Below are 13,670 nucleotides of genomic sequence, written 5' to 3'. Positions count from 1 at the left end.
CGAATATCTTTTTTTTTTTTTATTTTTTTTCGTGTATAAGCACGTAAAAATTTTTTTAACAATAATAATACTAATACTTGGTCGTATTGCGTATTGAAACGTATATTGCTTCGGTTCGAGCAAGTTTTTTTCTTTTTTTTAAACGAGGAATAAAAATCGAGCAAGTATTGAAATGCCATAGACAGATTCTCTATGGTCGCATCGATCGGCAGAAACGACTGTATTTCTCTCGTGCCCTTTTGTGATGTATCATTCGACATTAAACGATGAAGTAATTACATAATTAATTAAATGAAAACTGAATTTTTGTTTTTATCTTCGGGCCATTGTTACTTTTTTTTTTTTTTTTTTTTTTTTGGCGAAGTTATGGAACGCCACGTCGATCGATAAAGATATTTTCTAGAACGAAAATTAGAAGGAACAATAATATACGTCCAAGTCGGTACCCGAAGTTGATACATAGCTTTATATATATATATATATATATATATAAGTATATATATATATATATATAAGTTGTTCGTTAAATTTTTAACTACTACGTTTGTTACCACCTTACACTTATTTATCTTATATACGTCCGTTGTGCTAAACTAAAAAGAATGTTGAGACGGAAAAATTAACTGATTCAACCGATACGATTACTCGTATCGTTATATCGGTTAATATTTTTGTATTGGAAAGATAGATAAGAGATGATCTTTGTTTTGTCTTGTCAAGGAAGCGGAACCGTTTAATTATTAATTACTTACTATTCGATCGTCATCGTTGAAAGGAGAAGGAAAAACTGTCTGATAAAAAAAAAAAAAAAGAATTGGAGAACGAGTTAGATAGTATAATTTAATTCAATTGTTACATACAATAAGACCATATCATTATAATTAACTCTTTAGGCGTTATAATTAAACTACTACTATGTATAATCGTAGCCCGTAATAACAAATGCTCCAAACAATTTATCACACACACGATTAATCAGCTCGACTAAATCTTTATTAATTCGCCGTTCAAATCTGGATATTTCGGATTTCGACAGCGAGCTCGTATTATTATTATTATTCGATTTGTTTCCATCGATTGATCATCTTGTTAAGAGAATAACGGAGGAGAAAAAATAATAATAAAAAAAAAGAGAAAAGAAATTACAAGAAAGAACTACACAACACTTGTCTTCTTCGTGTATACTATACACACACACACACACACACATATTTTTCTTCTTCTTTTCCACAATTTTAAATTTTAAACTCGCGAGGAATCGTCGTCGTTCCTCCACAATTCCTCCGTAGATTTCATGTTTACATTAATGACCGCTTACATAATAAATTATGTCACGTTTTTGCATGCAACGGATAGATAGACAGACAGATAGAACTCGAGCCGGAAAACGACAATACTCTCCTCCCTTTTCTCTCCTCTTCCTCTCCAAAGGATCCAAAGGATTGGGGGGGGGGGGGGGGAAATTTCGTCGCTCGAAATTATTTTATTCGAGGTTTTCTCGCCGGGGCGAGAAGAGGGAGGCGAGTGTATCGGCGATCGAGAAGCGGCGTAAATAAGCGCGCTCGCTCCGATTTGGTCACTCGCTGGATTTATCGATATCGGTTGTCCGTGGGCGGAAAGAGGGACGGTTCTATATCTCTTCTCGCTATGCATGCACGCGCCTATACACACAACAAGCGTATGCGGTCTCGATTTTTACGTGTTGGTGAACGTTCGCGAATCGATGAGCGCGTATGCGTCCCCGATACATCGAACGCGGTCTCGGAAGATATCGCTAAGTGGTTGCCGATATAAGGAACGGAAGATCAGTCTAAAACCACCTGTCCTCGAAGGTGGAGGCTCCGCTCTCTTTTAAGCGGAGTCTCGAGGACCGCCTAATTTTTTTTCCCCAAGATTCACCCCTCTCGAAGACCGGGATGGAGCGGTTGAGGAGGAAACGGAAGAGGACCGACGGTCAGAAGGTGAGTTCTCTCTCTCTCTCTTTTTTTTTTTTTAAAGTTTAGCGCTTTAGTTTAACACTTTGAGCTAGCAGTTAAGGTAAAAAAGGCAGGCGAGGTATCTCGAGCAAAGTGAGATCGATAACGATTTTAATAGGTTTTATAATGGAACCGTGTTAAGACAGCGATAAGAATCGTTCGAACTTCGCTGTTTTTCTGGGGATTTTCTTCTTTTTTTTTTTTTTTTTTTTTTGCGAGAAGAGAATAGTCGTGAATGTTTCGGGTATTTTGTTAATGTATAGTGTATATTTTTTTTAAATATATCAAGTAGTTGTTAGAACGCACTAAAAATTCATCGTGCCGAACCAAAGTGTAACTTACGTAACTTTGACAATATTCAACAAATTGACACGTTGATTTACACCATTTTAAACGTAACACTCTGTTATGTCTTTATCGATCTATTTAAGGAGGAATAGTTGTCGATATATTATATTTTTTTTATAGGTAAAACGATCAATTTTCTAATGATATATGTTACTTTTTTTTTTTTTTTTGATAAAGCAGAAACGATGAAATCTATTAAAAACAGAAACTTATTTATCGTAAATCATTTTTATTCAAGGAGTTTGCCTCTTCTTATCTTAATCGTTCTAACTAAAGAACTTACTTAGCCTCGCTAGTTAATCGCTCTTCTTTCGAATTAAAAAGGTGTTGGCGAAATGCGCGAAACATTTATAAGTTTGAGCAAATAATGATAGTATCGAAATTAATTTATCCGGATCTATTATTGTTGTTTCTATCGTTTTCGTCGGATATTTAAATACAGTTGTCACAAAGTGAGAGATCATTTGATCTTCAAAAGATCGATTTAAAATAATGTTTTTAAAAAAAAAACATCGATGAAATATTCGATGGAAGTTGAAACAATTTCTTATTATTTTCCTATCATTTTTCTTTAAAATACAATCGATCAATTGCACGATTAAATTAAGCTTTGCGAATAATAATTGGAAGCAAAATTGGATAAATTTTGTAGCAACGTTACGTATTATCGAAATTAGAGAATAATAAATATCGGCATTTTACGTTAAATTTTTAATAAATTTACGGCAAAACGTATTTACAAGAATTTAAAATAAATTCAAAAATTGGATCGAGTTTGAATATATTTTCGTATTGAGTAAAAATCGGTTCAGTTTTTACACTTAACAGAATATAATTTCGCGCGAGGAATTGACATGCAAAAGAAGAAAATCGTACCACACGAATGAGATCATCGGTTGCTAATTCTCCTCTTTGTTGCATACCAATTAAAATATCCTCCGAGATTTTAATACTAGGTTAGGAGAAACAATAACGGCCGCGCCAAGAACAAAAAAAATATAACGTTTGCCGGGTGCACAACGCGCGCCTTTGTGATGGTGATTCCGCTCGTTGAACTCTAAAAATATTTACTATTCCGTCGGTAATCGCCCCCGTTACGCGATTACAAACGCCTCTTTTCCCAGCCCTGCTCGGTCGTCGAGGCGAGAATTCGTCTCCGCCGCGATGAAAAGATGCGAAAAGATATATCGCTGTGTAACGCGGGTCATGGATGCGATAAAGTCGACACGATCGTATTTTTATCGTACGTAAACTCCGATCTCCCTTCTCTCTCTCTTTTATTTATCGAACGTTTTCCGTTTTCCATCGACAAACGATAAGAAACGAGCATCTAGGAAAATCTCTTTCGTTTCCTCGTCCTTAGCCGGCCGTTTTTTGTAAATACCGGTGTATGCATAGTTGCTCGAGCCGTTGTCTCGAAAAATCCTGTTCGTTGCTCCGTCGAGCGTAAACAAGATATGGCTCCCCCTTGATAATGCCGACTCTGCATTACCGATTGTATATACACTGTGCAAATATATATATATGTTCACGATGCGTTGGAACATAATAAAACGTATAACCGTTTAAATCCCTTAATTGTTCCTATATTTGCCCGTGTCAAACATAGAATCATATAGCATCGTGATATATAATATTTTTACGAATTATTACGAATTCTTTTATCGCATCCTATATCTTTTTATCCATATATACGCTTCCGTGGGGATCTTTTTAAGATCTTCGAGAGGATGAGGAAAATTAGGAGAGAAAATCGTATAGTATCGTGATATATAATATTTTTCATTATAACGAATTCGCATCCTCGACTATATTATATTTATATATACGCTTCCGTGAGGATCCGAAATTTCAATCGATTCGTAAACGGAGCAAATGATAAACACATTATCAATTTTCATTATGCAATTCGGATACATATAATAACACGCATCGAATCGTTGCAATTCCGATGCTGTCACTTTCGATAATCAATCGATTCGCTCGAATCCCTCGCGTTTTTCTTAAACCGACGAAAATAACGAGATCGTTTAATTTCTTTTTTTCGTCGAAACCAAGAAGACCATGTTCCTCGCGTTTTCAACCACGATGCGGTGCCACGCAACGGCTTTAATCAACTTTAACTGGCCAACTCCCGCGATGCTATTCTTCTGATCCCCCCCTCTCTCCATCCTTGTTCCGTTTGCGCAGAAAGTATTGCTCTCCATCGTCGATCCCTGGGACGTGAGCGTGGCCAGTGTCGATCCAGTCGGGTTGGCGGAACGACGGGGCGTCTCGTTGTCGATTTTGGTGCCGCAAGAGGACGGAAACACGGTCCACACGGAACCTTCCACCCCCGCTAGAATAGTCAAGATCCCCTCGCCTTGGTACAAACCTGCGTACAGCAACGTTACCGACCGTTTTCCAAGCGGCCAAGTCTTCGAAACCTCGACCTCCCCCTCGCTCACTTGGGTGGATCCTTGGCGCTCTTCCAGCAGGTAAGAAGAAAAAAGTCGAGTAACTTGATAGACCTCTCGGGTCTGTTTGTCTCTTTCGATTCGAGTAAAGATTCGCAGGGGAAAATACGTACACGTGAGAGATGCCTTCTCTGATGAAGCTGCGAGGTGAAACACGTTACGATGCGGTAATTATAGCACGGCAGATTGATTTGCATCGATCTAGAAATCGATCTAGGTATTCTCCAAGGTCCAATCGATCGACAGGTTTCAACTGATCGATGAAATTGACGCGCAGAAAGCTAGGTGCCGCATTCGTAACACGTTTCAACTTCGCTTTCAAAGGTTTCGAAAATATATATATATATAACGTCATCAATGTTCCTCGTAATTGATTATTAATTTTAAAAATTTGTTCGTTCATCATCTTTTCCATTTTATGTTCGCATTAAAATTAATAATAATCGAGATTTAACTTACTTTGCACTCGTATAACAATTGTTAGATTCTAGAATTACGTTCTTGTTACCTTGTTACTCGTAACATAAATACGAGTGCAGTGTTAAATCTTCCGAACGAAGTGATTCGTGTTATAATAAAACTCGAAAAATTTTCTTCTTCCTTTCTCTCGATCCGATTTCGAAGATCTGGGGGAGGAGGCGGGCCGGAAAAACCGGTAAGAAAGAAAGGGGAAGGAAACGAAAGGCGGAGGAGGATAGGCGGGCTTCGTTCGAGCGAGGAGAGAATTCGAGACGGCAATGGATTAATCGGCGCGCCGCCGGAAATCACGTGCGATGATTTCGATCACGAGCAGAATGGTGGAACTGTCGCAAGAGTGCGTTTCGAGGAGGAACGTCCCAGGTAGAGGAATCGATGATCTTTCTCGATCTCGTGTTTTTTTTTTTTTTTTTTACTCGAAGAAGAACAAAAAAAAGAATCGTCGAAACGAATTATTTAATCTCCTTTTCGAGCGTAGGAGTTCCACTTGGGGATCACAATTGAACGAGATAAATCGCGCGAGGCGCAAAGTAAACGATAAGTCCTTGTCGAACACGATTCACTTGTTGAGCGTGACTCATCTCGCTGGGAATTATAATCCAACGGACGAGAAAGAGAAGCTGCTGGAACGAGAAACGAGCAATTCCGGCGAGGAGAAGCGTAGCGCGTTAACCAAAGAGAACGAAACGCTCGGCCACGGTTATTTCGAGGACGAGGAACTTGTGAACGTTGTGCAAGATTTGGTGATCTCGAGGTACGCGCGTTTCTTTCTTCTCTTCATCTCGCCTGCCTCTCATCATTTCGGCTTTGATATAGGTATAGTCCTGTTTTGAGCGGTGGGCGAAGATCGATCAACAGGAGGACGCCATGTTACGAATCTCAAAAGGAAACGAGCGCAGTAGGTGAGTATGCGTGTGAAATTCGATTTATTTGTGAATTTATAATGAGAAAATAATATAGAAAATCGTGTCAAACGAATCTCGTCATTGCGGATCAGGTTGGGATCATGGCGAGCTCGAGGGGTAATCTCGGTTTATTGGGATTGTTCGTGATCAACCAATTGGCCAGCCATAAGATAGGATCCGCGGGTTTTAATTTGCAACACTGTTTCCAACGAAATTATCTTTATGCATCGATTGTTAGAATGGATGGAATGTAGATGTTGCTTACCATAGATAGAGCTTCCACGAGTATAGGATTAAGCACTTCCCACAAGTAGTCTTCCGCCATTTCGTTCTTCAACAGAGGCTCTACTATGACTGAAAAAAAAAAAAAAAAAAAAAAAAGAAAATGAAAAAGTTTCTTTTCAATCTCTAAATAATAAAATCAAACCGAATCATTAAGATTAATAACTTCTCAAACATCCCCGATTTTTCGTAATTTTCATATTAGAAACGAATTTTTAAACTTGATAACGACATCCAATTATTTCGAGAAAAAGTAAACCGTTCTTGTCGAGTCACGAATCATTAAGATCAATCATTTTCGAAGTCAAAGTATCTTCTTAAACATCTCCGATTTTTTTATAATTTTCATATTAGAAACAAATTTTTAAAACATCCTCGATTTTTTGTAATTTTAACTTGATAACTTGAGAAATTTGTGTAATTTTCATACATCAGAAACGAATTTTTAAACTTGATAAGCATCTTCTCAAACATCCCCAATTTTTAATTTTCATATTAGAAACGAATTTTTAAACTTGATGACTAATTATTTCGAAAAACCGTTTTTCGTCGAGCCACGAATCATTAAGATGAACATGTTTGAAAGCAAAGTATTCTCAAACACCGCCGATTTTTTGTAACTTTCATACATCAAAAACGAATGTTTTAACTAACTTGATAACGACGCCAATTACGAATAATAATAATAACAATAACGATCCGTACAGTCAGGAAAGAAAAAGTGAATCTCTTTCTCGGCGCTCTCCCGATTATCGCTTCCGTGAACGGCGTTCTTAAAATCATCCCCTCTTCTCCCGTACTTTGCCCTTATACTGTCAGGATAATACAAACGTGCTTCCGCGACCTGGAACAAGGATCTCGATTAAGCGCAGCTATAAACTGACCACGTTTATACGTATATTCATCGTAGAATTACTTTGGTCGGGCCCATGAGCAATTTCCACTCTTGGATAGCGTTCTTCTTGCCCAAAACGTGGACGACTATCGGGCCAGAGGCCATGTACGCGACCAGATAGGCGAAGTTCAGTTGGCCGTACTTGTCGGAGTAGAACTGGGACACCTGTTCCGGGGTGAGTTGGAGCCAACGGGTTTGAAAAATTTCGAATCCCTCCTCGAGCACCCGCCTCTCGATCTCTTCCCTGTACACCAACGACTCCGGCTTAATGATCATCAGGGTGCACTCGACGTCCACCCTCTCCTCCTCCAACTCCTCGTCCTCGATGCAGGGCTCGTAAGGGAACGGGGGCTGCCATTCCTCCTCCGCCTCGCCCAAGTATTCTCCCAACCCTCGAGAGGTGACGAATTTGTACTGTTCAACGGTGGATGAGGAGTAATGTAGAGAGAGAGAGAGAGAGAGAGAGAGAGAGAGAGAGAGAGAGAGAGAGAGAGAGACGAAAAGAAAAAAAAAAGAGTCGTTGGTGGAGGATGAATTGTCGAAAGGTGTTTACTATTTTAGAGGAGCTGGTGTACGAGCTTGAGATCTGGGATCCTTTGGGCGAGTCGTACGTGTATTTGAAGGTCGATTGCGAGGAGTCTGCGGGGGTCCACAGATCTTTGTCCGAGACCGTGTCGTAACTCGACGGTTTGACAATGTCTTTGGTCGTGCGGTAAGGTTTCCGACACTTTTTGAAAAGCATCACCGTCTCCACTTTCTTCTCGCCATCCTCCTTCTCCTCGGGGCAGTCGCACATTTTTTTTAGGGCATCTAAGACCTCGCCTCGCCTCTTCTTTCCTTTTTCGTCGATTTAAATATCAATCGTTCATCGACGCGGTCGAGCTGTTGATCAATCTTGCAGGTTAACGTCAATCAAACGTTTGACAGGAAACAAAGTAACGTAGAAAGTGAAATATTAATATATTCAGTGTTGGCGATGTTTGATTAACGATTATGATTAATGAAATGCTTGATTATCAATTGATTGCGATCATCAAGGATTTAAGTTGAACGATATTTAGTCGATGTATATTTAATCGCGTCGAGAATTAAATTATATTCGTTGTTATCATCGGAATCGGCGATTAATTACACGAATTCTTTGATTCGTTTGTCTTTGGATTTAACGTTAATCCACTTTGGCCCTGTTAGCAGTTCATTTCAATGACGAATAAAATTTTCTATTCGATTATTGTCGATCGATAATTTATAATATTAATTAATAGAATATTATTTGTTTGTTCGACAATTTGATAAATTCAATTGTGACAACGAGAAAACAAAACGAGTAACGAGCGATAAGATGAATTTTCCAGATGCCTCGAAAGTGATGGAACGTAACGAGAGTACGCCTGTCACGGACAAGATCGCAAAAATTACAGAGTACAGAAATACGAGGGTGCCTGAAAAATCTACTACGACACTGTATGCTACTCGAATACGTAAAACTAGCACTTCGATGCCTACTAATCTAGACGAGATGGAGAATCTTCGAATCGATAGACAGAAGGTAAGTAAGAAAGTGATAAAAAAAAAAAAAAAAAAAAGAAAAGAAAAGAAAAAAAAACGATACGTATTTTCTCGACACATATTTGCAAACATAGCTTCTTCCAGCTAGCATTTACAAGTCAAACATCTTTTACTGTGAATAGTAATCATTGACACATGTTGTCTTGTCGCGATAATCTGTTTGAAGATCGTGTAAGGAATTCGAGATAAAGATCATATTTTTTTCCCCCTCGAGAAAATAATAATTGAGAGAGTATATGTATTAAAAATAAAATTAATTATTTCGTTTGTAATAAAATTCAATTATTTTTTATCATTATTTTGAAAAATATCAAAGATGAGAAAACGTTATTGTTATTGTCTGTTTAACAAAAGAATATATAAATACAATTTTATCTTTTATTTCCTCGAAAATAAACGCTGAATTGAACGCTGGAGAAATAAAATTAGATACGGTGATAAATTACCGTTTCTAATTTAATTTTCACACTTGATACGATATTTATTCTCGAATATAAAGCAAAATTTATTTGGGAGCATACTAGGAAGATAAATTCTGAAGAGGAGAATCATAGATAAGGAATCATCCTTCCAAGAAAATTGCAATAAAACTTCACTTGTACGAATATCTATCGAGGGACAATGTTCACCGGATCATATTTTTATATAATTTTACCACTGGTTATTTTTAATCGAATCAACGAGATAGAAAGGAAAATTTCACGAAACATTTTCTCTGAAATGCATAATAATAATAATCGTTGAATATTATAAATTTTTTATGAATTAATCACATTGTAAAAATACTTGTATATAAATTAGCTTAATATTCGGATAAACGAAATTCCATTGTTAAAATCTCACGAGACGAAAATGTCTCGACAATCCAAGATTTCGATCTTTCTCCTACCACAATGTTAAACATTACACACCGAAGTCGATTCGCTATTCGTCGATGTAAAAGCACGATTTCTCGCGTCTGATTGCGTAATATTTAATATTTACCATCCGTCAACCTATGCACCTTCACTGCGTTCTACGTTTCCGTGAGAGTAGTTCTCGAATGTCGCTCGAAGCGACAGCTCCTACTTTCTCGATTGTTGGCCAAACGCGTTTTTTGCTCGTTCGTGAAGCGAGGGAAATATCCGTCCTTGTTCCTCGTCCCTGTTTTATCCTCGTCCCTCGTTAACATCGCCCGAGATCACGAGTGATCAAATTTCAGCAGGGAACCGCCTCGAAGTTCACGAGATCGGAGAGCGACGACAGCAGCAGCGTGACGTTCAGCAACAGCGGCTCTACGCCCAATGGAAGTCCTCTCGGTTCTGAGACCGAGGAAGAAGCGAACGACGAAGAGTTGGCCAAGTGAGTGACAAATCCTATCCTATCCTTCGTTAATCTCCTCGAGATTATTTTTAAACGATTTAATTTAAAAGGAAAAAAGGGGAAAGAATACGAATTTCGTTTCGTATCGATACGTTTCGGGCGTAAATTGTTCTCGAGATTTATTTGAAAAATGATTTAATTTGAAAGATAAATAAATAAAAGGAAGAATGCTCGTTTTCGAATACCGATGATCACGCATAAATTCTCCTCGTTTTTACCAGTTGAAACCAGTATCGTGCGTTTGGTTGGCGTATGCTCGCCGCGAGAGTAATGTCTTTGGATTCGACCTTTATATCGCTTCAGGGTTATCGCAACACGAATACGATCGAGCGTGTTTCCCAATCGTCAATAGTCAGTCGGTATTCGACCATTAAACGGACTTGTACGCGCAGTTGCGTATTGCGCATCGTTTTTCCATCGTTTACGATGTATGCTCGGCGACATTAATAAAGTGTTCGTTCTCGAGCCTGCCCTATCCTTTTTTTTTAAGATTGAGATCAATTTCACGCGTTTCGAAGAAAATGATTCCGAGATACGACGTCGACAGTGCGGTGTCCCTTCAAAGGTAAAAAAAAAAAAAAAAAAAAGAAGGCTTCGTTCTTCCTATTTCGACTCGAGATATAAATCTATTTCGCGTATTTTCTTTTTTTTCAGAATACCGTTGCAAGCTCCTCCTCGAAAGAAGAGCAGACCTATGTCGACAATGATGAACCAAAAATTGGGAAACGATCCGATGGAACTGTCCGGCGGGCAGAGCGCGACCTCCACCATAACGAGCGTAAACAGCATCAGCAGTTTGCTCAAGGAGAAACTTCAGTTGTCCATTCCACAAGCTCTGCGCAGCAGCAAGAAGAGGCAGAACGCCGATTATCGGTAAACATCGGATTTTTCGAAGCGTCGATTATAATCAATTTCTTAACCCATTATATTGTTTTTCCAGCCTCCGCGCTTTCGTCGGGATATTGTTCCTCTGCGTCGTTTTCCTCGTAGGATTCGCGCATATCTATTACACTCAACACGTTCTCCAACGAGCCTATTTCGACAAATTTAGGTAAACACAATAACGCAACGTTCGATTCGAGTTTTTTAATCAACGAATAAAAGATCGAACATTTTTTCAGGTTCAATAAAAATCAACGAGTGATGCACGTGTACAGCGGGACAGGGGTCGAGGTGATATCGGCGCGACTTGGTGAAGGTATATCTGCCGACACGGGCGTTTTCCCTTGCCTCTCCCATTACCAGAAGGAGGACTCAGTTTGCCTGGAGTGGCTTCAGCAGGCACGCCTGTACCTGGCTCACACGAAACACCCGGACATGCACTGTTACCACGTCACCTGGCAGAGCCTGAGCTCCCACTACAACCCCAAAGATTGCTTCGATTGGTCACCGAAAAGGGGCCACTGGTACGGCGGTGGCCAAGTGCAAAATATGCCTTACCCGTTGGAGCGCGGCCGCCTCGATCTCAGCCCGTTCATCACCGGGGATATAACCAAACATCCGTTCGGGAACGTGCTCAAGAGATACTTCTTGAATTCGAAGGGGGCCACGATACTGGTCGACCCGAGCACGCCCCTCTACGTGTCCATCAGAGCGAACAGGAGCAATTACTTCTGTCTCGAGGCCAAGCACGACGCTTTCGCGTACATCAATTACCTCACGCCGTATCCTCAATTGAATTACACTATATGCGCCACGGACAACATGAAGAATTTGCACTCGTCCATGGCGGAGAAGTCTCTGTGGGATGGCCTCAAGCCGGACGAGCTAACCGCCGTTCATTCGCTGTTGACCGAACCGGTCTGGCAAATTTCGCCTACCAGCGAGGCAGCTGTATACAATTACACGGAGGACGTGATCGCTTTGCCTTTTCTGCGGCAAGGCCACGTTTTGCTGAGCGAGGAATGGCAGCCGAGCGCGGGCGATTTCGTCCTGGACGAGGAACGATTCCCCTCGATGGAAGAAACGATCAATATCATTCATCGTAGGGGATTTAGAATCGTGTTCACTATACAACCGTTCATATCCACCGAGTCCATCAATTTCAAGGACGCGGTATCGAGCAGGCTGTTGATCTCCGAGAGAGGGAGCGACCCAAGAATACCCGCTCTCACCAGGTAAAAGATTCCAAAGTTTCTGTATCGATTGATGGGGCGAAGACACGCAGAGAGCCACCTTCGATTTCAACGATTCTTGAAATACGTGTATAGATGGATTCTCTTTTGGTTTCAAGCTGACCAATATTTTCTTAAGTAAATTTTTCTCTTGAAAAAGTAGAAGAAATACGACGACACATTTCAAAGCCGTGAAATCAGAGGTGGGTTTTATTATTATCCGGCCGACACTCGAAACGAGCGATCCTTTCTTATACAGGTATAAGCAGAGTAACAGCATCGGCGTTCTTGACATTACGAACAACAAAACTCTTCCTTGGCTTCAGTCCAAGCTCGAAAGTTTGATCACCAAGTATCACGTGGACTCGTTCTACCTCGATTTGGGCACGGCTCAAGACATGCCTCACTACTACAAGTGCGGCCAGCCGTTGATCAACCCGGACCACTACAAGACGATATTCACAAAATCGATTTTGGGATCCGTGCCGGTGATTGGTGTCTCGGGCGCCATTTCCAGGCCCCGCGCCCCGGTCTTCGTCTCACTCCCTCCTTTCTCCTCCTCGTGGAAGGCCATCAAGACCGTTATACCGACGATCTTAACCTACGGTATACTCGGCTACCCGTTCATCATGCCGGGCGCGGTTGGCGGGGACGTGGCCCTTCCCATGTCCGACAACAATCCCGACAACGACTACGAGGTGAACCTGCCCGACAAAGAATTGTACATCAGATGGTTGCAACTGTCCACGTTTCTGCCGGTAATACGGTTCACCCATTTACCGAGCAAGTACTCGGACGACTCTGTGCTCGAGATAGCGAAGAGGTTGACGAGCCTGAGGCAGAAAACGGTGACGCCTTTGCTCAAGAAATACGCGAACGAGACACTGGACACTGGCCTGCCGATTATTCGACCGTTGTGGATGCTCGACCCGGCCGATCCGGCTTGCCTCGTCGTCTTCGATGAGTTTTCCGTGGGAGAGGAGCTCATAGTGGCGCCCATCCTCCACTCGGGCAGCAGGCAGAGGGAGATTTATTTGCCCGCCGGTGTTTGGAGGGATGGGATCGACGGTAGTCTGAGAAAGGGGTCCAGATGGATCCACAATTACAGGGTCGCAGAGGACAAGGTCGCGTACTTCGTGAAAATACCGGACAACACGAGATTTTGAGAAATCGTTAGAAATCGTTACGTCGTTGCATTTTCTTTCTTTCTTTTTTTTTTTTCTTTTTCTGTACATAGAAAATTTTCTAGAAACAACGAGAAAGGATCGTAGATACGGAAATACGAA

The 13,670-nt window shown here is 40.7% G+C and overlaps 2 protein-coding genes across 11 annotated transcripts; one reads left to right on the top strand and one right to left on the bottom strand.

Annotated features, from left to right (window-relative positions):
• Positions 1-1,796: 1,796 nt before the first annotated feature.
• On the top strand, positions 1,797-13,628 carry LOC100869061 (alpha-galactosidase MYORG). Of its 10 annotated transcripts, none has more exons than XM_086903067.1 (12): positions 1,797-1,961; positions 4,515-4,801; positions 5,405-5,620; positions 5,736-6,011; positions 6,074-6,159; positions 8,695-8,888; positions 10,113-10,249; positions 10,761-10,835; positions 10,925-11,143; positions 11,211-11,321; positions 11,392-12,387; positions 12,644-13,628. In XM_086903067.1, exons 1-12 carry the CDS (start codon positions 1,917-1,919, stop codon positions 13,548-13,550), a joined length of 3,549 nt encoding a protein of 1,182 aa, XP_086759193.1. In that variant the 5' UTR covers positions 1,797-1,916; the 3' UTR covers positions 13,551-13,628. The 10 variants fall into 10 exon arrangements, with proteins under 10 accessions (XP_086759193.1, XP_086759192.1, XP_086759195.1 ...); XM_086903066.1 differs by having other exon boundaries at positions 10,110-10,249; XM_086903069.1 differs by lacking the exon at positions 10,761-10,835 and having other exon boundaries at positions 1,798-1,961.
• LOC147658353 (nucleoside diphosphate kinase 5) lies at positions 6,167-8,561 on the bottom strand. The gene is made up of 5 exons (XM_086903085.1): positions 7,893-8,561; positions 7,361-7,753; positions 7,150-7,288; positions 6,428-6,516; positions 6,167-6,361 (listed from the first exon to the last, which is right to left on the bottom strand). Exons 1-5 carry the CDS (start codon positions 8,133-8,135, stop codon positions 6,251-6,253), a joined length of 975 nt encoding a protein of 324 aa, XP_086759211.1. The 5' UTR covers positions 8,136-8,561; the 3' UTR covers positions 6,167-6,250.
• Positions 13,629-13,670: the final 42 nt, after the last annotated feature.

The sequence above is a fragment of the Apis florea genome, unplaced genomic scaffold (genome assembly GCF_048593485.1).
Source record: "Apis florea isolate Af1SG1 unplaced genomic scaffold, ASM4859348v1 contig_2274_pilon, whole genome shotgun sequence".
NCBI lineage: Eukaryota > Metazoa > Arthropoda > Insecta > Hymenoptera > Apidae > Apis > Apis florea.
Note: the sequence above shows the minus strand (reverse complement) of the source record. Positions and strands in the feature narration are given on the sequence as shown.

What these genes read in the sequence shown, in the direction of transcription:
- LOC100869061 (XM_086903066.1), top strand. Translation starts at nt 1,917, where the DNA reads ATGGAGCGGTTGAGGAGGAAACGGAAGAGGACCGACGGTCAGAAG. An exon ending in CCTTGGCGCTCTTCCAGCAG is followed by an intron (nt 4,802 to 5,404) that starts GTAAGAAGAAAA and finishes CCGATTTCGAAG; the next exon opens with ATCTGGGGGAGGAGGCGGGC. An exon ending in AGGCAGAACGCCGATTATCG is followed by an intron (nt 11,144 to 11,210) that starts GTAAACATCGGA and finishes TTGTTTTTCCAG; the next exon opens with CCTCCGCGCTTTCGTCGGGA.
- LOC147658353 (XM_086903085.1), bottom strand. Translation starts at nt 8,135, where the DNA reads ATGTGCGACTGCCCCGAGGAGAAGGAGGATGGCGAGAAGAAAGTGGAG. An exon ending in TGCTCATGGGCCCGACCAAA is followed by an intron (nt 7,289 to 7,360) that starts GTAATTCTACGA and finishes TCCTTGTTCCAG; the next exon opens with GTCGCGGAAGCACGTTTGTA. An exon ending in TCGTGGAAGCTCTATCTATG is followed by an intron (nt 6,362 to 6,427) that starts GTAAGCAACATC and finishes CGTTGGAAACAG; the next exon opens with TGTTGCAAATTAAAACCCGC.